Genomic DNA, 26,994 nt, shown 5'->3' with positions numbered 1-26,994 from the left:
TGGAAGAAGATCAAGGCCAACTTTAACGGAGCTACCCAAGGGCAGACACTAAGGCTCTTCAGCAGAGTGAGTGGGGCTCCTCGTCGGGCTGGGATAGCCTCTCTCTGGACACCAGACAATGAGGAGGTAACTGCGGGGTTGTCTTGGGAAGGAGTCCCCGCTGGTAGTTGGAGGCCTGGATTTCTGTTCAAGTTGCTATGTGAACAGGCATGCCTCAGCCTCTGTGTCTCTCTGTGTCTCTCTGGGCTGTTGTGAGGCCCAGAGCCTGGGGGTCTAGCATGGGCTGGGCTGTCAGCAGGGGGTGGAGGTGGGATGGTGGGATGGGGAGAGGACTGGGAGGTGAGGACACTATGGCTGGCTAGTATTCCTTCTCTGAAGGTCCCTCCGGGTGGGCTGGGCTGGGCTGGGCCTGGATGGTTGGGGCTGGCGCTATCGCTAGAAGGGAACATAAGGAAGAGGAGAGAGTCAGCCAGCTTCAGGCTGTCATTCGGAGAAGGAAATGAGAGTAGCTGGGGGGATTCGTAAGGAAGTTGGGGGCTTGGACGAATTTTTTTTAACACTTTGGTGTGTATGTATTGGATCTACCAAACATGTGCTCATGGAGCCACTGGGAGAAGGTTGGGCTGCAGGCTTAGAAAGGTCAGGAGGACCCCCAGTAGGCCAGGGGCCAGGGGTCCTAAGACCAGCCTGATTGGAGAGGGTGGGACTCAGGGGCCTCTTCCCATTGGCTGAGACACCTTCACGCCTTCCGCTGCCTCCCTGCTGGCTTGGCTTGGTTGAGAGCTTCACATTGGCAGGAGCTGCCCTGGTGGCTTACCCCGCCCCCCACTGGGGGGTGGGAAGGTTGGGGTCTGATGAGAATATGGGACTAAATTCTGTGTGCTCCAGCCCTCCCTAGTGACCTCCCTCTGGCTCCACAGTACATAAAACCTAAAAGACCGCACATGCCTCCCCCAGATAAGCAGTCTCAGGAAGCCTTCTCTCCCCTCCCATCCACACAGCCCAGGGATCTCTTGTTTGTCTTCTGCGTCCCCAAAGCATAGCCAAGCACAGGCTGGGCCTGAGAAAGAGGGGGAGGCTCAGAAAGGCCTGCGTGAAGGTCAAGGGGCTGTTCAGTGCGTTCTGACTGCTCCCGTGTTGATGGTATTTATCTGAGCGAAACTCACCGCCTCTCATTCCCTCAGACTCATCTCTCTTTTAGGTGAAACAGAAGTTGAAGTCCTAACAATGGTCATGGCCTTACCTAGGAGTAGCTGACTACCTTATCTAAAAATCACACTCCCCTAGCCCCTATACTCCCTAATTCCAACTTTCTTTGCTTGATTTCACCCCGGAGAACTTTTGATTGCGGCAGCTGCTTTTTCCAGCTTACCTCGCCTGATGTTTCAATCAGGCGTTACCTTTACTCTCCTCACCTGGATTCTCACTCTGAGGCCGATGAGGATTCCCTGTCGGGCCCCCTAGAGCAGCGGTTCTCAACCTGTGGGTTGAGACCCCTTTGGGGGGGTCGAAGGACCCTTTCACAGGGGTCGCCGCCCAAGACCATCGGAAATTAGAAATAAATATTTCACAATATATAATTACATATTGTGTTTGTGATTCATCACTATGCTTTAATGATGTTCCATTTGTAACAATGAAAATGCATCCTGCCTATCAGATATTTACATGACGACTCATCACAATAGCAAAATTAGAGTGATGAAGTAGCAATGAAAATTATTTTCTGGTTGGGGGTCACCACCATAGGAGGGACTTGTATGAAAGGGTCACGGCATTAGGAAGGTTGAGAACCACTGCTGTAGATGGAGCCACCCCAGGGTGGAGACTGGGAGGGCTTTCTCTCTCTCTCTCTCTCTGATGGGTTGAATGGGTATAAATGTTGGTTAACAAGTTAGTTTGGCGACTTGACTTGGTTAATTTATGGCTGATTCGTTGATTAGATAATGAAATGGATTGGTTAATAGATGAGTCAGCTAGTAGGTGACTAGATTAGTCAACTAGTTAGTCACAGGGTTGGTTGAGGAGTTGCTAATTGTTTAGTCCTTGGGTTAGCAGGTCACTTAGGTCCTCATCTGGGGTCTGAGCTGGTTTCCTTGAGTGGCTTCATCTGTGCTGGCTTCCCAAGGTCTCTCTCCAAGTGCGACCCCATTGAGCCTCATAACCAGGTGTGTCTTTGCTTGTCATATCCAGGAAGGCGTCTGGCAGCTTCCTCAAGCTCAGCACACCCCTCCTGATTCCTTATGCCCTTGCCCATACTTGCCGCTTCTCACATGTGGCCCCTGTTGCTCTCCCCATTGCTCTCACTAATACCTCAGGTCATCATTGCCATTTCGGCACCTCTCCAAGTCTGCTCTCTGTTATTGGGTCTCTGCTTTCATCAGGCAGCTCATAAGCTTTCCTCCAGGGCTGAAGGGGCGACAGGTTACAGGGTCTGGGGCACCCCTATAGGATGCTGAGAGGGAAATCAAGTTGCATCAGGGCTGGTGGTTGTCTAGGCAACTCAAGATGCTCAGGTGTGGATTTGGATCTTTGAATCAAGGACCAGAACACGGGCTGGAGTGGGTGAGCTGTGAATCTGGGCCCTCAAGGGAAGTGGACGGTGTTCAAATCCATGAGTGGCTGCCTTCTCCCATTCCCTTTGCTTATTGTTGTCATGTGAAGGCAGGACAATTTGGGAAGCCTGTGGGGCAGGGTCATGGAAAGGTCTGGTGTCATCTTCCAGGTCTCCGGACCATGTGGAGGGCATTGCCAATCAGAGGAAGCACTAGGGCCACCCTTAAAGGTATCTACACCATTGCTCCTCCTCTCTGGCCTCCAGGCACATCTCATCCCCAACTCCAACCCGAGGCAATGGCATCTGGATGGCATTTTTCCTTTGTTCATCCACCCGGCCCAACAACTATGTATCAAGCGCCTGCCAAGTGCCAAGCATTGTAGGACGTTTAGGGGTCGGTGGCAGGGGAGACAGAGAAACCCCCAACCTTCATTCAACATGCTTGGCTGCAGGCCTACTATGACCCTGACACTGTGCTGAGCACGGAGGATACACTGGGAGCAGGCCAGACGCACTTTCCTTTTCCTTTCAGCTCTCATTCATCCCAACCTCTGCTTGCCTTCCCAGCGGGAGGCCCCAGCCCACTGGAAGCAGACCTGTTGTTGTCAAGCATGCCCCTTGTTTGTGGAGCGTAACACTGCTATCAGACTTTCCTGTGACCCCAAGTTCTGGCCCCCAGAGATAGGCAGGGTAACAGATAACGGAGCTCCATTCTCCTATCTGCACTCTTGCCCTGCTGTTTTCCCCAGGTTCTTTGGCTTCACAGCTTAAATTTACCGTCTCCCCATCTTGCCCCCTCTGCCAAATGGCCTTTCTGGTGTGCCCTTCACATTGCTCTAGTCCAGACCAGAAGAAAGGAGGGGCCATGTACACTCAGTGCCTCTCTGTGTCCCTGTGACTCTCAGATGTCTCTGATCCTTTCTGTCCTAACTGCTCTGGTCGAGAGGAGGCGTGTGCGGAAGTGCTGCTGGATTACCCATTAACTCAGCCATGAGTTGAAAGGCCGATGGGCAGTAAGCTGACTTGAGCCTCATTCTGCCCATGGGCTCACACAGATGTCCATCCATAACTCCACGATGGTCTCCTCATCCATAATAATAAGGTTACAAGCGAGAATGCAGAAGAAGATCCTTCGGAAATTCCTGGCTGAGTTCTTGAGCACCTATGTCATGATGGTGAGTGGGGAGGTAGCACAAGAAGGGGTGGGGGGTGGGGTTATGCAGGGGCGCAAACTGCAGGACCCCAGGCTGGTGAGGCTTAGCAAAGCCAGTCCCTGAACCCCCCTCACGCTGCCTCTTAGTCTACTGGTCCCAATGGCCCACACTGTCCATTCCCCTGCCTTTGAGCTGAAGAGGACCTGAAACAGGAAAGTAAGAAGAGGGCCCTGTTGTACCAAATCTTTCTGGGGGAAGAAAGCCTCATGATATGTGCAGGTCAAATGCAGCCACAGGACGAGGGCAGGGAAGAAGTGGAGAGAAGGGAAATGAACAATAGAGAAGCGAGAGAGAACCTTGAGTGGCAGGCTTTGCGAATGAATCCTGAAGATGATGGGGGAGACCCTGGCGGCTACCAAGTCAAGGGGTGACGCAGTCGTTGTGGGATCTTAGAAGGTAATTCTGGGTGTAGTGCCCAGCCTAGAAGGAAGGATGTGGCTGGACAGTGATGCAGGCTGGAACAAGGGTGGTGGCTGGTCTAGGGCCTGGAACCGAGAGCCCATGTCTGAAAGGGTTTGATGAGGTGGCATCAGGGAGGCTCATAAGCAACAGATATGGGGTGTCGGCTGATGAGGCCATTGTCTGAGCATGGGGTTCAGCATGGGGTGAGATGAATTAGTTTGGACCTAATCTGGTAGGTCCCAGTGCAAAACTGCAGATGGTTCTTCCTTTTAGAGATAAGGGGCCTGGAGCTCAAGATACTGACTAGGCTGGAAGTGAGAGCTGAAGTTCACTGGTAGGCAGATACTGCTCCTAAAAAAGGTCCTGAGTGTACAGAACTCTGAGGGATAGAACTCTGAGACATGCTGGGGGGCTCAGAAAGGAGCTGCCGAGGGAGTGGGGAGGGAGGTGGGTGAGAACGAAAAGAGGTGGAGAGGCCAGGAGCCTGGGAGGGTGGGGTGGACGTTTCCACAAGGGGGGCGTGGTCTGCTGCGTGAAGCCGTGGAGAGGCCAAAGAAGATGCGCCCTGACTGGCCAGGGTTCACTGGCTTCGGTGGCACGGAGGTTCCTGGTGACCTCAGCAGGGGATACTTGAAGTGGATGATGGGGACTTTGAATGGGATGGGAGGCTCCTTGGAATCGTCTTTCCTTTCTACCTGCGTCAGCCTCGGTGCATACTCCACGGGGCCTCTGTCCTCAATGGGAGCTGCAGCCGTCAATGTCACATAGGGCCCAGTCCTAAGGAAAGGAGCCCAGAGAGAGTGAGACCTGCAGGACAGGGTGAGGGCCGCTCCGATCGGACACCTGGGTTCTTATCTCCACCCTGCCAAGGAGTCACCGGAGGACCTTGGAAGGTCTGCCCTGATGGGGCTTGTGGAATCAGGCGCTGGGAAGCCGGAGGGGACTCCTGCTTTTGCTATCTCCCAGCTATGTGACTGCCCACCAACACCTTCACTGTTCAGAACATTAGCTTTCTTGTTGGCAAACACGCCACCAATAGAGAGCTGTCAGCCTTGTGTGAGGAGCGTCACATTCCCTGCCTCCAGTCCACATGTGTAGACCTCCCCGTTGTTATGACAGTGATGTGCGTTCCTCGCCCCTCCCTGCACCCTGCCCTCGCTCCCTCAACTGGGTCATGCCCCTCCTTAATCCCGGGCAAAGTCATTCATTTATGACAAGACATTCCAAAATCATCCCATGAGGGTGGTTAAACCTTGGAACTGCAGAGGTAGGAGGTGCCTGCCTTAGAGAGCTTCAGCAAAGCGGGCAGCCCCCTCCCCCACGATGCCCGCCCCTGTCTGCAGTTCCCTCCCCTTTATAGATTATTTGCAAGTGCCTGCTGCGTACCAGGCACTACGATGCGAGCCTCCTTTCACATAGCATCTCTCAAATCCTCACAACAGCCTTGGAAGGCAGGTACTATTAATAGCTCCGTTTCATGAATGGGGAAACTGAGGTTTCACAAAACTAAGGCACTTGCCCATGCTCACATTTCCAGCCAAGATTTAAATCCAGTTTGGTCAGATTTCAGTATTGACCTATCGTCTCTTGGTCCTGTCCCTGAGCTTAGATGTGTAGACTTTCCTTTTTAAACACTTTTATTATTATTATGTTAATCATTTTATTGGGGCCTCATACAGCTCTTATCACAATCCATACATACATCCATTATATCAAGCAAATTTGTACATTTGTTGCCATCATCATTTTCTTTCTACTTGACCCCTTGGTATCAGCTCATCATATTTTTCCCTCCCCACCCTCCCTCCCTCATGAACCCTTTATAAATTATTATTGTTTTGTCATATCTAACACTGTCCCATATCTCCTTTCACCCACTTTTCTGTTGTCCCTCCTCCTCAGAGGGAGTTATAGGCAGATCACTGTGATTGTTTCCCGCTCCCCTCCCCCCCTCTGCTTTTCCCTCTTGGTATCAATACTCTCATTATTGGTCCTGAGGAGTTTAAACACAATGTCCCTCACTATGACCCATAGCACTGCAGGGACAGCACTGGAGGCACAGTGCAGGGATTGTGCCCGACCTGACCCCACCACACTGGGGCGAAATGTGTGCAACGGAGCAGAAAGGGGAGCAAAGCAATGAAGTCCCCTGGGAATACAAAAATTAGACTTTGGGGACAGAGTGTGGCACCCCATCAGACTGAACCAGAAAACACTCCTAAAGGTCAACAAACAGACCTGGAGCTATTTATAGGCTTTTCTTTTTTTTCCATTGGTTGTTGTTGTTGTTGTTGTTGTTGTTTGTTTTGTTGCTTTACTCTCTCTTCTTTTGCTGCTTATTATCGTCTCTGTATGTCTATCTAGATAAGTGGGATAAACAATCCCGAGGAAATAACAAGGGGCCGATGGTTCCAGGGGGCTGTGGGGAGAAGGGGAGGCAGGGGAAAGGAACTGAGTATTAACAAACCCAGGGACAGGGACTAACAAGTGATCTAAAATTGATGGTGAGGAGGGCGTAGGATGCCTGATCAAGGGCAATGTAGCCAAGAGGAATTACTGAAACCCAAATGAAGGCCGAGCATGATAGTGGGACAAGAGGAAAGTAAAAGGAAATAGAGGAAAGAACTATGAGCCAAAGTACATTTATAGAGATCTAAATACAGGCTTGTACATATGTAAATATATTTATATATAAGGTTAGGGAAGTAGCTCTATGTACATACATTTATATGTTAAGTATTAAGGTAGCAGACAGACATTGGGCCTCTATTCAAGTACTCCCTCAGTGCAAGAACACCTTGTTCTAATAAGCTGGCATCCAGTGATGCTCACCTTCCTGACACGATTGCTGAAGACAAAGCAGGTGCATAAACAAATGTGGTAAAGAAAGCTGATGGTGCCCGGCTATCAAATGATATAGCATCTGGGGTCTTAAAGGCTTGAAGATAAACAAGCAGTCATCTAGCCAAGAAGCAACAAAGCCCACACAGAAGAAGCACACCAGCCTTTGTGATCACGAAGTGTTGATGAGATCAGGTATCAGGCATCAAAGACCCAGAACAAACAAAATCATGTTAATGTGAATGAGGGGGAATTCAGATTGGAGACCCCAAACCCATCTGTAGACAGTTGGACATTCCCTTACAGAAGGGGCACAAGGAAGAGATGAGCCAGTCAGGGTACAGTATAGCATCGATGAAACATACAACTTTCTTCTAGTTCTTTAATGCTCCCTCTCCCCCACTATCATGACCCTAATTCTACCTTACAAAGCCAACTAGACCAGAGCATGTACATGTACAGATAAGAACTGGAGTCTAGGACCGGTCTGTAGACTTTCTTACACTCTGATTTACTAGTTCTCCCGAGCTAGGGCATGGCCTTCACTTTCAGGCCTTGAGTAGTTCAAGACCTCTCTCTGGGTCTCATTTTTTTCCCACACCTGTGGTGTGGTAGCAAAAACATTTGCTACTCAGATTTGCAAAAAGGCTTGCACAAAGACTTGCAAAAGACCTTTGTGAGGCTGAAGCCCATGGAGGGCATTGTCTTGCTATTTTTAGCCGCCAGGTCTGTGCCAAGGAGTAGGGGTGGCGGCGGCAGTGGCTTGGTGGCATTTTAGTTGTTAGGAAGCTTGGTGAGTCACCAAGGGTGTATGTTTTGCCAGAAAAGATAGTGCAACCATGTGACCTTGGGCCCCGTTTATTGAGGCTTGAGTAAGGGAAGTGGATGGCTCTATTCAGCACAGGGTCCTGGGGGTGGGGGGTTTGTCCTGAGATTTGGCTTCCTGGTATGGGAGGGACTTGGATGAGCTGGGCCCTCTCTTTGACCAGGGAAGGGAGGGGCTGGCGTTCCCAGGGCCCTGGAACACTTCACTTTGAACACCTCAGAGGACAGAAGGCAGGCCAGTGGTGTCTGAGACTTTTGGTCTTCAAAACCAAGTTACCTAAACAAAGTGTGTGAACGGTGGACAACTGTGACTCAGGGGCTCATGTAGGGCCCCCTCATTCATTCATTTGGAAGTGGGGGGCCGTGACTCTTCAGAACTTCCATCCCCGCTCCAGTTCCTGCATTTCCTGGCTTCTCCTGTCTGATCTCATAGCCCATTCCCATCCACACCTGCCCCAAGCCTGTGGGTATCAACTTGGCCAACTAGGCTGGCCCACCCCCGGGCTTCTGCATGTGTCCCGGAGGCCCTGAGGGACCAATGGCCATGTTCCACTGCCTTTCTCACACTTCTCCAGTCTTCCCCACAAGACCCTGCCCCTGTGCTTCTGTCCATCTGATCATCAGGGAACGGCTTTATCTTCGGCTTGGCAGGGAACACCATCAGACTGGCTACGATTGGCTGGCCCCTCTCGCCATCTGCCTGGAAGTCCACACATCTTCCCCTTGGCTGGGGAGGTGTCCTCCCTCCTTCACGGAGGGTCCCTCCACCCACGCCCTTGACCCATTCCACTCTCTCTCTCTCTCTCTCTCTCTTTCTCTCCTTCGTCATCAGCCTCACTCTCTCTCGGACTGTGAACATGCTGGTGTCCCTCACTTAAAACAGTCTGCCAAGCGAAACATCCCTCCTGTCCCCCTGTGAGCACCTTGTTTACATCTCTTCTTATGAGGTGTCCGCACGGGGTCTGTTCTCGGTCTCTCCAGGAACTGGCTTCTGCCTCGTGGATCATTGGACTGCCAAATCCAAACAGAAGCCATCCAGGTCTTATCCAGAGGCTGTCCATGACAATGTAGGCGACAGTCACCTTTGGAAAGCTCTGCTCCCCCTGGGGTCCCTGGCACCTGCTCTCTTCATTCTCCTCCCAGTTGTCACCTGCTCCTGAAGAGGGTGCTGAGTGCTCAGCCTCAGCTGCTCCATCCCGATGGCTCCAACTGTCATCTCTCTGTTCACCTTCTCCCGTTTTCCTCTCTCAGGAACGCTAGAACACTATTGTCCAAGAGAAATGCGATATGACCCTCATATGAAATTTAAAATTTCCAAGTCACCACATTCAAACGGGGAAGAGAAACAAGTGAAATTACTTTTAATACCATACTTTATTTAACCCATTATCGTGAATGGAATTTTGCCTCCCCCAAAGATGTATCACCTCAGCTGGACCATAAGCCCAGTGGTTTGGCAGTTATGTAATAATACAATTTGGCAGTTAAGTAAATATGTAATCATCCCCATGACGTGATCAGTTCATGAGGATTAGGGTGGGATGCAACCCCTTACTCAGGCCACAGATTTGATCTGACAGAAGGGAGTTTCCCTGGGGTGTGGCTTGCATCAACTTATCTTACAAGACATAAGAGGCGTGCGAATTGAGCAGAGAGGAGGGACTTCAGCAACATCTTGAAAGAAGAGTCTGGCGTAGAATGAATCCTTTTGAACCTGGTGGCCCCTGCACTGAAGACCTTTTAGGTCCAGGGGAAGATGAATGTCAAGACCCCAGGGATGCTGCACCCACAGATGTCAATAGGAGAAAAGGACTTTCCCCCAGAGACGAGAAAGAATGGCTTCTCCTAGAGCTGGTGGCCTAAACTCGAGTTTCTAGCCTCCTCCACTGTGAGAGACTAAGTGTCTGCTAAAGGCATACACTTGTGGTAGTTCTGTTATATCGGCACTTGTGACTCAAATACTAACATATAGACTATTATATTTTGAAAGAAAAAAAGAATATTGTATTTTGAATATGTAATCAATATAAAATCATTCCAAAGGTATTTCGTATTTTCAAAGAAGTCAAATCTGGTGTGCATTGTATACATACAGCAAACGTCCACTCAGCCGTAACATTTCAAGGGCTTTCATAACCACCTGTGGCTGTGGCTGTAGTGGGGGGTCACTGAGTCGGTCCCAACTCACAGCGACCCTGTGTGCAGCCGAGGGAGACCCTGCCAGGCCTGCACCATCCTCACAGCTTAGTTCTAAGCCTGTAATTGCAGCAACTATGTCAAACCATCTCCTCGAGAGCCTCATCGTGCCCACTTCTTAGGAGCACCCTGGCTGTACTGCTTCTGAGACAGATTGGTTTCTTTTTCTGTTCCTGGGGCTCGTGTTCTTAGGCAGTATTGGGCTAGACTAGAGTGTCTGGAAAGGAAAACTGGAGAATGTGAACATAAGGGCTGCAGTGAGAGCCGTCAGGTGTTCGCAGACCATCCTGGGAAAGGGTGCCCTATGTTCAATAGGCTCCACTAACACCATCATTCAAATGCACCACTGTCCAGCTTTCACATGTATATGAGATGATTGAAAACACCATGAGGGGTGGGGTGGGGGCAGTGTAGCAAAGATGAAACATACAACTTTCCTCTAGTTCTTAAATACTTCCTCTCCACCCCCACCCCCCACTATCATGATCCCAATTCTATCTTACAAAGCTGGCTAGACCAGAGGATGGACACTGGTATAGATAGGAACTGGAAACACAGGGAATCCAGGACAGATGATCCCTTCATGACCAGTGGTGGTGAGAGTGGCGATACCAGGAGGGTGGAGCAAAGGTGGGGTAGAAAGGGGGAACTGATTACAAGGATCTACATATAACCCCCTCTCTTGGGGACAGACAACAGAAAAGTGAATGGAGACATCAGACAGTGTAAGAAATGACAAAATAATAATAATTTATAAATTATCAAGGGTTCATGGGGGGGAGGGAGGGGAAAAATGAGGAGCTGATAGCAAGGGCTCAAGTAGAAAGCAAATGCTTTGAGAATGATGAGGGCAACAAATGTACAAATGTGCTTGACACAATGGATGGATGTCTGGATTGTGATGAGTTGTATGAGCCCCCAATAAAATGATAGAAAAGAAAAGAAAACACCACGGCTTGGCTCAGGGGCACTTTAGTCCTCAAAATGACATCTTTGCTCTTAAACACCTGTACAACAAGGTGGCTTTTTGATTGCTACTTCCGTCAATGTTAATCGTGGATCCAAGTAAAATGAAGTTCTTGACAACATCAATCTTTTTTTCTAGCTATCATAGTGTTGCCTTTTGGGCCAGTGGTGAGGATCTCTCTTCTTTACATTGAGTCGTAATCCATACTGAAGATTGTAGTCTTTGATCGTCAACATGTTTCACATCCTCTTGGTTTATGGCCAGCAATTTTGTGCCATCAGTATATTGCAGGCTGTTACTGAGTCTTCTCCAGTCTTGACGCGGCATTCTTCTTGGATTATGTGCTGCGCGTACAAATGGAATACCTACAGTGAAAGGATATAGCTCTGAAACATACGGTGGCGGTTACATAATCTGGTGTCAATTTGGGATTTGAGAGGATTAAGAGTGAACGGGTGGATCTAATTTGTCAATCAGGTTATAACCCATGAGTCCTCTGTGTAAGCATGGCCTTCTCCTGAGAATTTTGGGAAATCTGGATTTTTCCTCCTTGGAAGCGGGAGACACACACTCTCTCTCTGCTCACTTCCTGGAAGACACTCTATTGACACACATGGAACTACACTAGTGCCCTGAGCTGGAGAAGCCACGTGGAGACCCCTGCCAGCACTGAGATGCTTACACAGCCATTGGATCCAAAGACTCTCTACCCACTGGCCTGCAATTGTCCTGCATTTGGTGTCATTGCATGTGTTTTGTGAGTCTGAAGAGTACTTTATAGATTGGTAGCACACATATGGACTAATATCAGACTTATGGACTTGATCTGGACGGGGGTGGATGTTTTCTCAATACTCAACTGGTCTTTTATATAAACCTCTTTCTTATACACGTATGTGTGTCTATGGATTTGTTTCTGTAGTCTACCTGGATTAACACACATACCTTTCCGGATTTTAAACCAGGCAGTATTCCCTTGACTTGTTTGAACGACTGCTTGTTAGTCTACGTACAAGTTCTGCACGAGCCCAATGAAGGGTCCTGGAATTCGTACTCGTTGTAATGTTACCTGTAGTTTGTGATGATCCACTCAGTCAAATGCCTTTGCACAGTCGATAAAACGTAAGTAAGCATCTTTCTATTCTTTGCTTTCAGCCCAAATCCATATGCCATCAGGAATCATCCCTTGTTCCACATCCTCTTCTGAATCCAGGTTTGGGTTTCTGGTGGTTTCCTGAAGACGTACTACTGCAACTATTTTTAAATTATCTTCAGCAAGACTTTACTGGCATGTGATATTAATAATTTCTTCATCCTGTTGGGTCCCCTTTTTTGGAATGGGCACAAATAGGGATGTCTTCTAGTTCGGTGGCCGAATTTCTTGACTTGGGCTAGTGAGTACTCCCAATGCTGCATCTGTGTTGTGAAACATTTCGATGGACATTCCTTCAACTCTTGGAGCCTTGTTTCTCCTCATTGCCTTTGGTGCAGCTTGGACTTCTTCCTTCAGTGCTGTTGGTGTGTGATCATATGCAACCTCGTGAATGAATGAACGCTGACTAGTTCTGTTTGGTACAGATTCTGTGTATTTCTTCCCTCTTCTTTTGATACTTCCTGTGTCATTCAATATTTTGTCCATAGAATCCTTCAAGATTGCAACTTGAGGCTTGATTTTTTTTTCTTCAGTTTTTTTCAGTTTGAGATGTGTTGAGTGTGTTCTTCCATTTTGGTTTGCTAACTCCAGGTCTTTGTACATTTCTTTATACTGCTTTGCTTTGTCTTCTGAAGCTACTTTTAAGTTTTTTTCTACGCGTCTTTTTTTTAAAAATCATTTTATCGGGGGCTTGTACAATTCTTATCACAATCCATCCATCCATCCATTGTGTCAAGCACATATGTACATTTGTTGCCATCATCACTCGCAAAACTTTTGCCTTCTACTTGAGCCCTTAATATTGGCTCCTCACTTTCCCCCTCCCTCTCCACTCCCCCTCCCTCATGAACCCTTCACAATTCATAAATTATTATTATTTTGTCATATGTTACAATGTCCGACGTCTCCCCCCGCCCTCTTCTCTGCTGTCGATCCCCCAGAGAGAAGGCTGTAGGTAGATTCTTGTAATCAGTTCCCCCTTTCCACCCCACATTCCCTCCACTCTCCAGGCATCGCCACTCTCACCACTGGTCCTGAAGGAGTCATCTGTCCTGGATTCCCTGTGTTTTCAGTTGCTATCTGTTCCAATGTACTAGCCAGATTTGTACCAATGGACTAGCCAGATTTGTAAGGTAGAATTGGGATCATGATAGTGGAGGCGAGGAAGCATTTAAGAACTAGAGGAAAGTTATATGTTTCATCGTTGCTACCCTGCACCCTGACTGGCTCATCTCCTCCTCACAACCCTTCAGTAAGGAAGTGTCTAGTTGCCTACCAATGGGCTTTGAGTCTCCACTCTGCACTTACCCTCATTTACAATGATATGATTTTTTGTTCTTTGATGCTTGATACCCGATCCCTTCGACAATTCGTGGTCACACAGGCTGGTGTGCTTCTCCCATGTGGGCTTTGTTGCTTCTGAACTAGATGGCCACTTGTTTATCTTCAAGCCTTTAAGACCCCAGATGCTATATCTTTTGATAGCCGGGGACCATCAGCTTTCTTTGCCACATTTACTTATGTACCCATTTGTCTTCAGCGATCATATCATGGAGATGAGCACACAATTATATGATTTTTTTGTTCTTTGATGCCTGATAACTAATCCCTTAAGCACCTCGTAATCACAGAGGCTGGTTTGTTTCTTCCATGTGGGCTTTGATGCTTCTCAGCTAGATGGCCGCTTGTTTATCTTCAAGCCTTTAAGACCCCAGATGCTATATCTTTTGCTAGCTGGCTCCATCGGCTTTCTTCACCACATTTGCTTATGCTCCCTCTTTGTCTTCAGTGATCATATCAGGAAGGTGGCACTACGCAGGACTTTTGGATCATCATTTCTTCCATTTCCTTAGCTATTCTATATTCAACAGCAAGTTTCAGAGTCTCTTCTGACAGACATCCACTTTGGTCTTTTATTTTCTTTCCTGACTCTTTAGTGACCTTTCTCTTTCCTCATGTATGGTGTTCTTCAGTCAGTGGTCATTAATGCCTTAGATCTGTTCTTGAGATGGTCCCTACATTCAGGTGGGTTATGCTCAAGGTTGTGTTTTGGTTCTTGTGGACTTGTTTAATTTTCTTCAACTTCATCCTGAACTTGCATATGAGCAAGTGATAGTCTATTCCATAGTCACCCTTTGGTCTTGTTTTGGCTAATGACATTGAGGTTCTCCATTGTGTCTTGCTACAGAGGTAAATCATTTGATTCTTATGTATTCCACCTGGAGAGGTCTACATGTATAGTCACAGCTTATGTTGCTGGAAAATAGCATTTGCAATGAAGAAGTAGTTGCTCTTGTAAAACTACATCACGCAATCACCAGTTCCATGTCTATCATTGAAATCAAGTTTTCCAACCACTGATCCTTCCTCTTTGTTTCCACCTTTTGCATTCCAATCACCAGTAATTATCAATGAATCTTGGTTTCAGGTTTGATCAATTTCAGACTGAAGAAGCTGGTAGAACTCTTCAACTTCATTTTCATTGTCTTTAGTGGTTGGTGTATAAATCTGAATACTAGTCCTATTAACTGATCTTATAGGCATATTATTCTATCATGGACAGCATTTTACCTCAAGATAGATCATAAAATGTTCTTCTTATGATGACTGTGATGTCATTTCTCTTAAATTTGTCATTCCTGGCCTAGTATACTATATGGTTGATTCAAAATGGTGAATACCAGTCCATTTCAGCTCATTAGTACTTGGGACATTGATACTTATGCTTTCTGTTTCATTTTTGATGACTTCCAATTTTCTTAGGTTTATACTTCCTACCGGAGCCCTGGTGGTTATGTGTTGGGCTGCTAACCACAAAGTCAGCAGTTCAAAACCACCAGCCACTCTATGGGAGAAACAGGAGGCTGTCTACTCCTGTAAAGAGTTACAGTCTAGAAACCTGCAGGGGCAGTTCTACCCTGTCCTAACCAGTGGCTATGAGTTGGAATCAACTTGATGGCAGTGAGTGATATTTCACACATTCCATGTTCCAATTGTTAATGAATGTTTTCAGATATTTCGGCTCATTTTGAGTTGTGCCCCATCAGCAAATGGAAGTCCTGAAAGCTTTGCTCCATCCTCATCCTTCAGGTCGATACTACTTTGAGTAGGTAGCAATCCCCAGTTGTACTATATCAGGCAAGGTTCCAGTGCTATTCATTCATAAGGTTTCTAGTAGCTCACTTCCTCAGAAATAGACCACTTTTTCCTTCTTTTAGTCTGGAAGCTCTACTGAAACCTGCTCACTGTGGGTGACTCTGCTGGTATCGCTGTACTGATGGCCTAGCTTCCTACTGGCACCAGTATGCCAAACAACAAGCCACAGCAACGTGTCAGCCACCACTGCAGTATGACAAGCCAACAGACATGTGACTAGTGGCCACCATACTGCATGGCATAGGCCTAGCTCCTAATTTCCAATAGCTCGGCATCTCTACTTAGAGATTCCTCCAAGCGACATTCAGGAGACGTGGCCTTCTAAAAGAAGGTGCTACCTTAAGGCTGAATGTGGCTTTTCCAGTATCTAGGGTTAGCTATTCCAGGCAAATGCAAGACAGGAGAAAGCAAGAAAGCCTGATGTGGTATGGTTGTTTGATATGAAGCAGTCTGATTCAAATACGGCTGAGGAACAGGCTGTATGACCTCAGATCAGTCACTCAACTTTTCTACATCATGGGTGGCCCATTTGTCGAAAGGAGAGGATATCAGTACCTGCGGAGCTCTGGTGGCATTGTGTTTGGCTGCTAACCACAAGGTCAGCAGTTTAAACTCACCAGCTACTCTGAGGGAGAAAGATGAGGCTTTCTTTTCCTGCAAAGACGGACAGCCTTGGAAAATCATGGGGGCAGTTTGGCTCTGTCCTGTTGGGTGGCTGTGAGTCAACATTGACTTGATGGCAGTGAGTTGGGTTTCTTGTTTAATGCTTTTAAAAAGGTGTAGGGCAGTGGTTCTCAACCTGTGGGTCACGACCCCTTTGGGGGTTGAATGACCCTTTCACAGGGGTTGCCTAAGACCATTGGAAAAACACATAAATATTTCACATTATAAAATTATATATTGTTTTGTGAATAATCACTATGCTTTAATTATGTTTAATTATGTTCAATTTGTAACAATAAAAAATACAGCCTGCATATCAGATATTTACATTACAATTCATAACAGTAGCAAAACAACAGTTATGAAGTAGCAATTAATATAATTTTATGGTTGGGGTCACCACAACCTGAGGAACTGTATTAAAGGGTCAAGGCATTAGGAAGGTTGAGAAGCACTGGTGTAGGGGGTAAGGGTCGTGCCTGGCATATAGTAAATAGTCAACCAATGGCTGTTATTAGGTAGTCGTAATACTGTAGTGTGGGAACACAGAGAACACTGGGGCAGATGGGAGACACAGAGGCGGAAGGGAGCACATTGTGAAGGGTCTTCAATAGTGGCTGAATTCATTTGGACTTAATCCTAGAACTGGAGGTGAGTTGATGAATGAACAGAGGCTGTTTTAAAGAGGCCCTCTAACTGCAAGGAGGAGGTCGGGTAAGAGTCGGGGAGTCTGTAAACTGAGCGGATTGAGTGCTGGGGAGAGGACGTTCTCAGTTGTGACATCCGGGTTGGCATTCGGCTTGGCCATTTGGGATGAAGCATGCAGGGTAAGGTATGGATTTTCTGAGACATGTTGGCAGGATACTTGGGGGGCTTTCTCTGGGTATTTGGAAGTAGGGATCTGGCTCCCAGATAAAGGTCTTAGGAATACTGATCTATGGGTCACACTGAAGCCAAAGACCTAGTGAGAAGACCCAGAGCGAGTGATGGCAATGAGCATGGAGGGGCCGGGGTGAAGGCTGGGATGTTCCTGTGCCTGAGGAAGAGGAAGGAGGAAGAACGTGGTGGAAGCAAAGAGGGAAACGAAGAAGGAGAGGGGAGAGTGAGAAACTAGTAGAGACTAGGAAGGTAGAAAGGAAATCGCCAGAGATGTCATGGAAGCCAAGGAAGAGAAACTTTCCAGTAGCAGCGAGGGTTGGAATTAGCCAAGTGTAGAAAGTCTGTGGGAGGATAGAGGGAAAGGGAAAGCAGCCAACAGCGAGATTCTCCCAGAGTCTGACTGGAATGGGGAGGAGAGAGCTGCTGCTCCCCCACAGCGCGAGGGGGAGGCAGGGCTGAGGTGAGAAGGGTCTCATCTGGGAAGACCAGGGTCTGTGGAAGCCAGTCGAGGGAGAAGGTGGAGGTAGAGCTGAGAGGGCCATCCCTGTAGAAGGAGGGGCTGGAGCCCAGGAACCAGAGCTGAAGAGGAAAGTGGGTGCAAAGGCAGGTGCATATTGTCAGGTCGCAGCTGGGGGTGAGGGAGGACCTACGGGCAGGCCTCCCTTCTCTCTGAGAAGGATTGGACCTGCAGGCATGTGCGGGCAGAACGGGAGGCAAGACGTCCTGAAATGAGGCTAGACCAGACTGGCGTTGAGGGCGGGAGGGTTACGAACCGCCAGACTCGCAGGGATGTACGTGCTCAGCAGAGGTCAGGCTGAGACCCACTCGAAGAAATGTTTTTCGGGCTTGTCCGAAGTATGAGGTGGTCTGAGGGGTGCACAAATCAGCCATATTGCAGTCGGGGCCTTCAAGTGGACTTGGGGGTGAGGCGCCGACTCCCAGTGCTGCCTGGTCCAGGTCTGAGAGGCATCAACATGGCCAGGGACAAGGAGTCGGGAGGAGGGAGGTCAGTGGAGGAAGAGGGTAAGGCAGAGGGTCTTTAGGGGGGATGCTGGGGAGGCCCAGGGTGTGACAGAGGAGTCAGACTGAGCTCCCTCACTCACTGGGGGCCCCCACCAAGGCGGGGCGGGGGGCTCCTGTGTAGCCTCCCTCTCAGAGGTCCTCCCTCACAGGTGTTTGGCCTTGGATCCGTGGCCCAAATGGTTCTAGGAGCCAATACATTTGGGAGTTTCTTCTCTGTCAACGTGGCGTTTGGCTTCGGCGTTACCATGGGAGTGCACGTGGCAGGAGGCATCTCTGGTGAGTGAGCCCCAGTTTCCCTGATGGGGCAAAGTCAGGTACCCTGTGGATTCTTCTCTGCCCACCCCCTGCCAACCCCTTCTCTGACTCAGCCAGTGCAGGGCTCTCCCCCACCGTCTGGAGGGCGGAGAACATGTCGGACGGAACGCCTTGCCCCTCTCCCACCGCTGACCCAAGCCCTTCCCCGAGCCCTCTGGACACACGCTTTACGATCTGACCTCTTTGTTTCTTGGTGTTGAGAATAGACATAGCGGGATGTGCCCCAGTGCAACCCTTTCCACAGCCAGGGACGTTGATTACGTCCGTCAAGCTGGCAGCTGTCATTACCATCCTTTGCTTCTTTCTCCGCTGCCGGAAACAAGCTGGGGGGGGGGGGTCCACTTGATCCCATTGACGGTTCCGAAGTGATCAGAATGCTCAAGGCAGACATTCTTCACGAATTAAGCTGAACCACTGGATGCTTTCTGGTCAGAGCCATTGGACTGCTAACTGCAAGGCCAACGGTTCAAATCCACCAGTCACTCCTCAGGTAAAAGATGAGGCTGTCTCCTCCCACAGAGACAGACAGCCCCAGAAACCCTCTGGAGGGCTGCTGTGAATTGGAATAACTCAGTGGCAATGGACTTAGGGTTTGCGTGTGCATGTGTGCGTGCGCACGCATGTATGTATTCTGGGATTTGAAGACTGCAGGGGATCTTTTTGGCTTATGGTTTAAAAATTATCCTGGGGGCAATCTTTGTCAGCTTCCATAGCTCTAGAAAGTCTCGAATCCAGGAGCATAGGAAATTCGGTTCTGAGCTTCCTCCCTTTTGATCGGGATTCTTCTACAGAATCTTGCTCAAAGTTCAGTGCCCCCACCCTTTTAATTAACTGGGCCATCTTAGGCAGGTTATTTACCATCTCTGTTCGTACTTACACATGGAGATGTAGGTACCTGCTTCTTGGGCACAGAGTCCACATCTGGTAAAGGGTGTTGACTGGGGTTGCTGATTTGTGTCTGCGGTTGCCCCCTTAACCCACGTGCCCCCTCTTCCCAGGGGCCCACATGAACACAGCCGTAACCTTCGCCCACTGTGCGCTGGGTCGCATGTCCTGGAGGAAGTTCCCTGTCTACTTTCTGGGTCAGTTCCTGGGCTCCTTCCTGGCTGCTGCCACCATCTACGGCCTCTTCTACAGTGAGTCCTGCCTGGGGCTGTCTGCCTCTGGCTTCCACCTCCTCTGAAGCCTGGGCAGATCGGACCTCGGTGTCCTGGCTTGTGAAAGTGACTGGGAGAAGAAAGCCTTTGAGGTATCCTCCATCCCTCTACCCTCTAACCTTATTTCTGGGACCCCGGCGGGGCTAGGAGCTCTGGTGGCATAGTGGGTGGCGTGTCGTGTTGGGCTGCTAACTTGGAGCCACCAGCTGTCCCGGGAGCACAGTGAGAAAGATGGGCAGCCTTGGAAACCTACGAGGGCAGTTCTACTCTGTCCTGTAGGGTCTGTATACACTGGCCTCGACTGGATGGCAGTGAGTTGGGTTTGGGGGTGAGCGGGGCTTGCCTGGTGCCACGTCTCTATCTCCATTTGTGTCTCCACAGCGGCCATCAAGCACTTCTCAAAGGGAAATCTGGCAGTGACCGGCCCCACAGCCACTGCCGGCATCTTTGCCACCTACCTTCCCAGTCACATGACATTGTGGCAGGGCTTCCTGGATGAGGTCAGTGGTCAAGGGCAGGTGCCCCTCTCCAAGCCCTCCACCCCCCAGGGAGGGGCTGGCGGGGTGTCCCGTACTCTGTGGAGGACAAAGGCGCCTGGCCCGTCTACCTGTGGGCTTGGGCTTGGAGCACCGCTGAGCCTCCAGCTACCCTGGTGTCTACTCTCTAGATGTTTCTGACGGGATTACTCCAGCTGTGTCTCTTCGCCATCACGGACCCACACAACAGCCCAGCCCTGGAAGGGACCCAGGGCGTGGTGGTCGGCATCCTGGTCGCCATCATTGGGATGTCCCTAGGCATGAACACAGGTTATGCTATCAACCCGGCCCGCGACTTGGCTCCCCGACTCTTCACCTTCTTTGCTGGCTGGGGCACCGAGGTCTTCAGGTACTGCCTTGCCCCAGCGCCATGCCAGCCTAATGACGTGGGTTCACAGCAGGCACAGGGGTGGGGTTGACGTGAGGCACAGGCGAGTCCCACTCACAGGACTCCTGGGTGACCTGGTGGGCAGGAATAGGTCCCTGCTTCCCCCCGCCCCCACCCCCACCAGCCTGGCATGATGGGGACCCTGCTTGCTTACCCTGTCCCAGACTAGCCCCCATCCTGGAGTCAGGCTGAAGCTGGCGAGGGGTGCTCGCTGGGCCTTAGCCAGAGGTGGATATGGGTGTCGTCTCTGGCCCACAGAGATGGGGGACACTGGTGGTGGGTGCCGGTGGTGGCACCAATCCTGGGTGCCTACCTGGGCGGAGTGCTCTACCTGCTCCTCATCGGCAACGCCGCTCGGAAGTCTAAGGAGGGCACCAAGACGGGTGAAGAGCACAAGATCTCCGTGTTGCCCAAGCCGAAGTTCCACTCATCCAAGACGTCCCCCTACCCCAACCCCCAGGGGTCCCCCAAGGCCCCCGAGGACCGCAGATACCCAGCCCAGAATGCCCCACCCCAAAGTCACATGGCCGTTGAGTACTTTTAAGTAGACGTGGATTTGTGCTGCTTCCCCAATAAAGAAAGCCTTGTGCAGAGGCCCCCCGCTTCCTGGTGACCTCTTGTCATTGGGATACCGCCTGGATTCTTCCAGAAACTCCAGGCTCCCGCCTTAGCGCAAAGGCTGAGGGACTTCCAACTCATTCAAGTCCTGAGGGCTGGGGCTCTTGGTGGGGCAGAGCCACCAGGGCTTCAGCAGGAGCAGGGGATGCCCAGAGAATACCTGAGGTAGAAGTGCGAGTGGGGGGATGAGGTTGGGGAGAGGGGTCATTGGCAGTGGGGGAGGAGGTGGCATTAACGGGAAGCATCTACGCTAACTTGGGGTCTTAGTTCTGGGAATACCTGGAGTTTTTCTGAAATAGGATTCTAGATTTTCACCTTTTCTTCCCTGCCCCCATACCCCCTTTCTCCTTCCTCCCATCCAGTCCTCCAGAGCCAAGGTACAAGAATTTCGCTGCCTTATTTTCATGATTGCCTCCCCACCCCCAGCCCCCCACCCCGAGAGTTTTTTAGATGTCTGCCCTCCTTGTCACATCACAGAGGGCCCTGGTGGCACCACAGGCTAAGTAAGGAACTGAGCTGCTAACTGCAAGGCCAGTGGCTTCAAACCCAACAGGTGAGGTTGTCTGCACCTGTAAAGATCTCATGGCTTGGAAACCCCAGGGGGAAGTCCTAGCCTGTCCTCTGGGGCCCTTCGCAGTTCTCTTGGTGGTAGGATGTAGCCTTCAGGCGGCCTTTTAACTCTGTGGGTCTTTGCTTTGAACTGAAGGTGTTGTTCACACTCCCCTCCCACCGCATGGCTCTTCATTCCCTGGAAGGCCATATGGCCCTCTTAGAATGGATGCCCAGTGTCGGAAGTGCCAGAAGGGGGTGGGGTGGGTTCCTCCCTTCCCAGTGTCTGAGACCTGAAGGAGGAGGAAGATGAAGACAGAGTGTTTTCTGCCAAGCGGATGGGGTGCCCAGGGTGGGTGAGAGTGGGGCGGGGCGGTCAGATTAGCCTTCCTGCATCCACTCAGGCAGCGGGTTTGCAGCAGTGATGGGGTACCCCAGGCAGTGGACGGGCTGTCCTGGAACCCAGTCTGATGGGGGTTAGAAGGGAACTACGAGGCAGGCGTTATACAGGGGTGAGTGGGCTGGGTGGAGGCTGGGGGATGCTCAGAACCCTGGCTTCCTTGAGCCCGAGCAAGGGCAGTTGGGAGGGTGTGTCCTTCCTGGTGCTGCAGGCAGCACTTTCCAGTGTGAGAGGCTGAGGGCAGAGGAGCCTGAACTTTCCTGCTGGAGGTGGGATCCAGGAGAACAGAGAAAATGTCCCCAAGAAGTTGAGGGAGATGGGGCCCTGCAGAAAAGAGCAGCAGGCAGTGAACACTTGGTGCTAAGGGTGGGACTAGGGGGCTAGGGGATGTGGTGATGGTGGTGGGGTGGGTTCAAGATCAAGCTGGCTGAGGGAGAGGGAGGAAGCAGGCTGACTCCCACTTTGGGGCCCGTGCTGCTTAGGGGTGCTCTGCTGAGGCACAGGAGCAGTGAGGAAGCTGAAGAGAGGTGGTGTGTGGACTTGTGGAGGGAGCTCAAGTTGCCTGTGGGCCTTGGGCTGATGGGCATCAGGGACCCTGTCTGATGGGCAGCAGGGAGCAAGATGGGTAGGACTTCATGGTTCAAGAGTATGAACTATGAGGCCACACAGTGCCTGGTGAAATCCCCTTTGCCACCTGTGTTAGTCTGGGTAAAGTAGAGAAACACATCCACAGAAACTCATATGTACAAGAGAGAGTTTTATATAAAGGATAAGTGTACATTCAGAAAGCATCCCAACCCAGTCTAGTCCAAGCCCTTAAGTCCGACTTAGCCCCTATGTCTGACACCGATCTACAAAGTCCTCCTCAAACTCACAGAACACACACAATGATGCTGAATGCAGGAGGACCACAGGCCAGTGGGCTGAAAGTCTTTGAATCCAGTGGTGGTGTAAGCATCTCAGCGCTGGGAGGGGTCTCCACGCGGCTGCTCCAGCACCCAGGGCTGCATCAGTGTAGACCCATGTGGCTTCTCCTCAGGGATGTCTCGCAGGAAGTCAGCCTTGCCAGCTAAGGCAGCCATTCACTGGTCCGACCATCAGAGAACAGGAGACCAGAGAACCAGAAAGGTGAGGCTCGCCAAGCCATTTATCTCTCCGCCCTTCAATGTATTTATTGGCCAGGTTAGCACAATAAACCTTAACCCTCTCACCACCAGTCTGCTGTGTGGGCCTGAGCAAGGCACTCAACTCAACCTGTTTGGGCCTCAATTTCCTCATCTGTGCAATGAAAACAACATGCATGGCCCTGCTTTATGCTGCCGGGGATAGGAAATGAGATACAACATGTAACACACTGAGAGAGTGACTCACAGAGTTAGTGCTCAAGAAGCCCTCGTGGATAGGGTGCTGATCTGAAATGAGCCCCGAGAGTGGGGAACAGAGGCTGCCGCCGGAATGGTGGCTGGAGCCGTGGGCTTGTGGCAGGAGAATCAGGAGTGGGCCTGGGAGCACAGCCCCCCAGGCCATGGGTGAGAGACATGAAGAAGTCACTTCAGAGTCAGGCCCCAGGAAAGAGCGGGTGCAGAGGCCCTGGAAGGATGCGGCTGTCCCCCAGCAGGGGCATGGTTGGATGCAGGGCGGTACAGTCACCTGCAGTGGACGACCACAGAGCAGTGAGCAATTCAAACCCCACAGCTACCTGCCCAGACAGGCGACAGTGCTGGGAGCACAAAAGAAGCATGTTCAAAAAAAAAGAACAAAAAGAAAAAGAAAAAGCATGCTCCAGCACACAGCCTTCATTACAACGCTGGCTTTACAACTGCAATGCCACCAGCGTGCGATGCGGCATTCGGGCACACTAACATGTGATAACACTTTTATTTTTTCTAAAGAGGATTCCTCCAGGGACATGGACATGGGGATGAGGAGGGGGAGGCGCGGGCTATCTCTCACTCACTTTCTGGTTCCAGGGTGGGGTGGGTTTATAGGTCCGTTAGCTGATTAAGCTTCGTAACATGATCATGCCGCACAGTTCTGTGCATGTGTCATTTGCTGCAAAAGGAGGCATTGCTGGATCCTGAGACGGGGTGGGGGCGGGGAAGGGGAGAGGTTGAAGCCTGGTGAAATCCCAGGGTCCACAGAGAAAGAGGAGGGGCTTGGAGGGACCAGAACTGCAAGTCCCGAGCCTGCTGTTTGTGACCCCCAAGGGGGTCCTCTCCCAGTCTCAGGGGTGCCACCCCCACCCCTGAGAAACATGGTAATGGGGAGCGGGCTTTCATCCCTGGCATTCCAGGACCACGAGAGGCCTGGGCAGGCTCCCACAGTGTCGGCCCCTCACTGACCACCCTCGTGTTCTCCAGGGTGACTTAGAGGCAGCACGGCTGGGGCTCCGTCTAGAACCTCTGCTCCGTTGGCCACCGCTTGCCCTCGGCCTTGCTCGAGGCCCAGAGCCCACAGCACCTGCAGCGTCTGACCCTGGGCCAGAATCAGAGATGTGCTCGCCCTGCTCACAGAGCCTGCCCTTTCCTCCTCTTGGCAGACGCTGACTGAGAGCCTACAACGTGCCAGGTGCTGTTCTGGTGCCAAGGGCCTGCGTGGTGGGGATCCCTGGGGGAAGAGTGTGGAGCCGAGGGAAGGGCCCGCACAAAGGCCCAGGGAAAGAAGTATGAAGGGCTATTGTGCTGGGAGAGTGGAAAAGATGAGGTCAGGGAAGTAAGTGGGGGTTTGGGGTGGAGGGTGGCCCAGGGGAGAGGGGAGGCCAAGGGCTGAGCCAGAGGAGAGATCGGTCTCTAGAGGAGGTGGAGAGGAAGGGCGGGAGGGGCCAGGATGGGGTGGGGCGGACATCATGGCGCCTGGGGTCCCTGCTCTTGACTCTGTTGTGTCACACACACATACACACCCCACCCCACCCCACCCTGCAGCCACGCCTCCACTCCCCCTCCATCCCTCGGCTGGACTTAGGGCACATCTCACCACTCTGGGGGTCCAGGTGACAGCCCTGGGCCGGGGCTGCTGTGTGACCTCATCAGGGTCCGCCTTCCCTTGGTAAGCTTGTTTCCCTACCAGTACACTGGGCTAAGATCCACTGACATCTGGGGAGCTCTCCAGTGCTGACTTTGTCCCCAGGCTCTGCAGCCACCCCACAGACCCACCTCCCAAGTCAGAACCCATCGCCAGCGCTGAGACTGTAGTTAAGATGAGAGAAAGGCAGGACGGACCTCCAGCCCCAGGCCAGGCTTGATCCTCTACGCGGTGGCCCCAGGTTTGGGCCAACCTCCGCTCCTTCACTCTCTCTCAGGGCCCAAGGGCTGTGCCCCACAGGCAGCACATGGGTCTCCTCCCTCCAAGGGCGTTGGCTCACAAGCAGGCGGGGCAGCCATTTGAAACTGGGCCTTGGGTGGGGTGGTGGAGGCTGCTCAGAGTCCCCCAGCTCGGCCTTGGCTCTTGAGCAGGGCCCATCCTGGCCTTGTCTGTCCGCGGCAGGTCTCAGAGCGTGGCCTCTGCCTCCAAACACCCGCTCTGCCACGTTAGCTGTGGGACCTCACCCGAGATGGGTGACAGCACCACCCACCCCACACGGTTACAGTGAGCATGAGAAGGGCCCTGCCTGGCCCGTGGAAAGTGAAAGTGTCTGCTGCCCTTGCTGTCACCCTTCCGTGCGACCCTCCCACTGCATGAACAGGACAAGTGGGGCCACGGGCGAGAAAAAGACCCCCTGAGGCAGACAGCCTTCAAAGCCTGTGTGTTTCCTGGAACCCAAGCATGTGCCCGTGGCTAGTTTGGGCGTGGCTTAAATTGGGATGTACATGAGGTGGTAGGTGCTATCCTTCGGGCAGCAGGAGAGGACACTGCCTGGGCACGTACCGGCTTCATGGTCCTTGGCATTCTTGGGTCCTGCTATGGCCACTGGACCTCTGGAGCGCCTCCCCACCTAGGGGGGCCGTCTTCAACACAGATCATGTTCTGTTGTGATCTCCCTGTCTAATTCCAACATGGCAGACACCGCTGAAACCTGTCCACCAGGGGGAACACTGCCGGTACGTGACACAGTGGGGGGCTAGCTTTCAGCATCCTGGGGACACACGGCCAGCACAGGGGCTGGGGAGGACCACACAGTTCAGAGCGTGTTGTACTCAGCGGCTGCTCAACCCTTCGGGCCTCACACACACGGGCCTGAGTCTCCTGGACCCTGGAGAAATGAGGCAGGGGTCCCAAAAAGAAGGCACAGCAAAGGGGTGTCCCACAAGCTGCTCAGGGTGGCTGAAGGGGAGAGGCTGGCTGAGCAACTGGGGCCTCCTCTGGGAATCTGGGAGGGGTGTTGAACTGAGTAATGGCAGCCAGAGAGGTGCTTGAGCAAGAACTCTGCAGCCTGCTGGAGCTGGGCTGGCCGGGCCGGGCGAGCAGGGAGGAGGGAGCCACGCTGGTCCAGTTGGCGAGGCAGTGGAGGGAGAGAAGGGAAGGCCCAGGAAAGAGATTCAGAAATGGAGAGCCTATGGACCTGGGTTTGTCTGCAAGCAGGGTTGAGCAGGGCGTAGCCACGGCACTGGGTGGATGGTGGAGCCCCTGGGAGACCTTTTGGGGAAAGTTGCTGGGTCTGATGTTGGGTTAGGCAGACACTGCGGTGCTTGCAGGCTGCCAGGGGGAAAGCCGGGGCCTGCAGGAGATGGAGCTGCTAAGCCCCACGGTGGCAGGGGGGAAGGCTTGCAGATGGACGAGGTGACCCAGGGCACCCACGTTTCATGGATGAGAAAAAGGGACAAGTTAGCTGCGGTCCATGCTCTCCTGGCTCGGGGCCTGTCCTTTCTCTGGGAGGTTCAGATGGATCCTGTAGGACACATGACGGGTAAGTCCGCACTCCCAGGCTCCCCCTGGACCCCCGAGTCTCCCACCCCTCTTCTGGGCTCAGAAGTCTGACTCCTGCTGTGGCCTGCCCTCAGCTCCTGGCCCTTGAGACCCCAGGGAGTGTCCAGGGCTCAGTCCTCCTCTCCTGACCCTCTGGGGGCCTGGTGGTGCAGGGATTAAAGAGCTCGGCTGCTGGCCCAAAGGCCGGCAATTTGAACCCACAGGGTGCTCCCTTGGTAACCAAACCAAACTCAACGCCAAGTCAATGCTCACTCCCAGCGACCCCCTGTGGGTTTCCCAGGACTGTAACTGT

At 51.6% G+C, this 26,994-nt stretch overlaps 1 protein-coding gene across 1 annotated transcript; it reads left to right on the top strand.

Annotated features, from left to right (window-relative positions):
• The first annotated feature begins 3,633 nt into the window (after positions 1–3,633).
• AQP7 (aquaporin 7) lies at positions 3,634–20,816 on the top strand. The gene is made up of 6 exons (XM_075559490.1): positions 3,634–3,732; positions 18,026–18,152; positions 19,190–19,327; positions 19,730–19,848; positions 20,016–20,233; positions 20,531–20,816. The coding sequence occupies exons 1-6, from the start codon at positions 3,634–3,636 to the stop codon at positions 20,814–20,816; spliced, it is 987 nt and encodes a 328-aa protein (XP_075415605.1).
• Positions 20,817–26,994: the final 6,178 nt, after the last annotated feature.

Source organism: Tenrec ecaudatus, chromosome 10, assembly GCF_050624435.1.
Source record: "Tenrec ecaudatus isolate mTenEca1 chromosome 10, mTenEca1.hap1, whole genome shotgun sequence".
Classification (NCBI taxonomy): Eukaryota; Metazoa; Chordata; class Mammalia; order Afrosoricida; family Tenrecidae; genus Tenrec; species Tenrec ecaudatus.
Note: the sequence above shows the minus strand (reverse complement) of the source record. Positions and strands in the feature narration are given on the sequence as shown.

Coding starts and splice junctions, on each gene's coding strand:
- AQP7 (XM_075559490.1), top strand. CDS start 3,634: ATGGTCTCCTCATCCATAATAATAAGGTTACAAGCGAGAATGCAGAAG. Junction 19,328..19,729: donor CATCTACGGCCTCTTCTACA/GTGAGTCCTGCC, acceptor GTGTCTCCACAG/CGGCCATCAAGCACTTCTCA. Junction 20,234..20,530: donor TGGGGCACCGAGGTCTTCAG/GTACTGCCTTGC, acceptor TCTGGCCCACAG/AGATGGGGGACACTGGTGGT.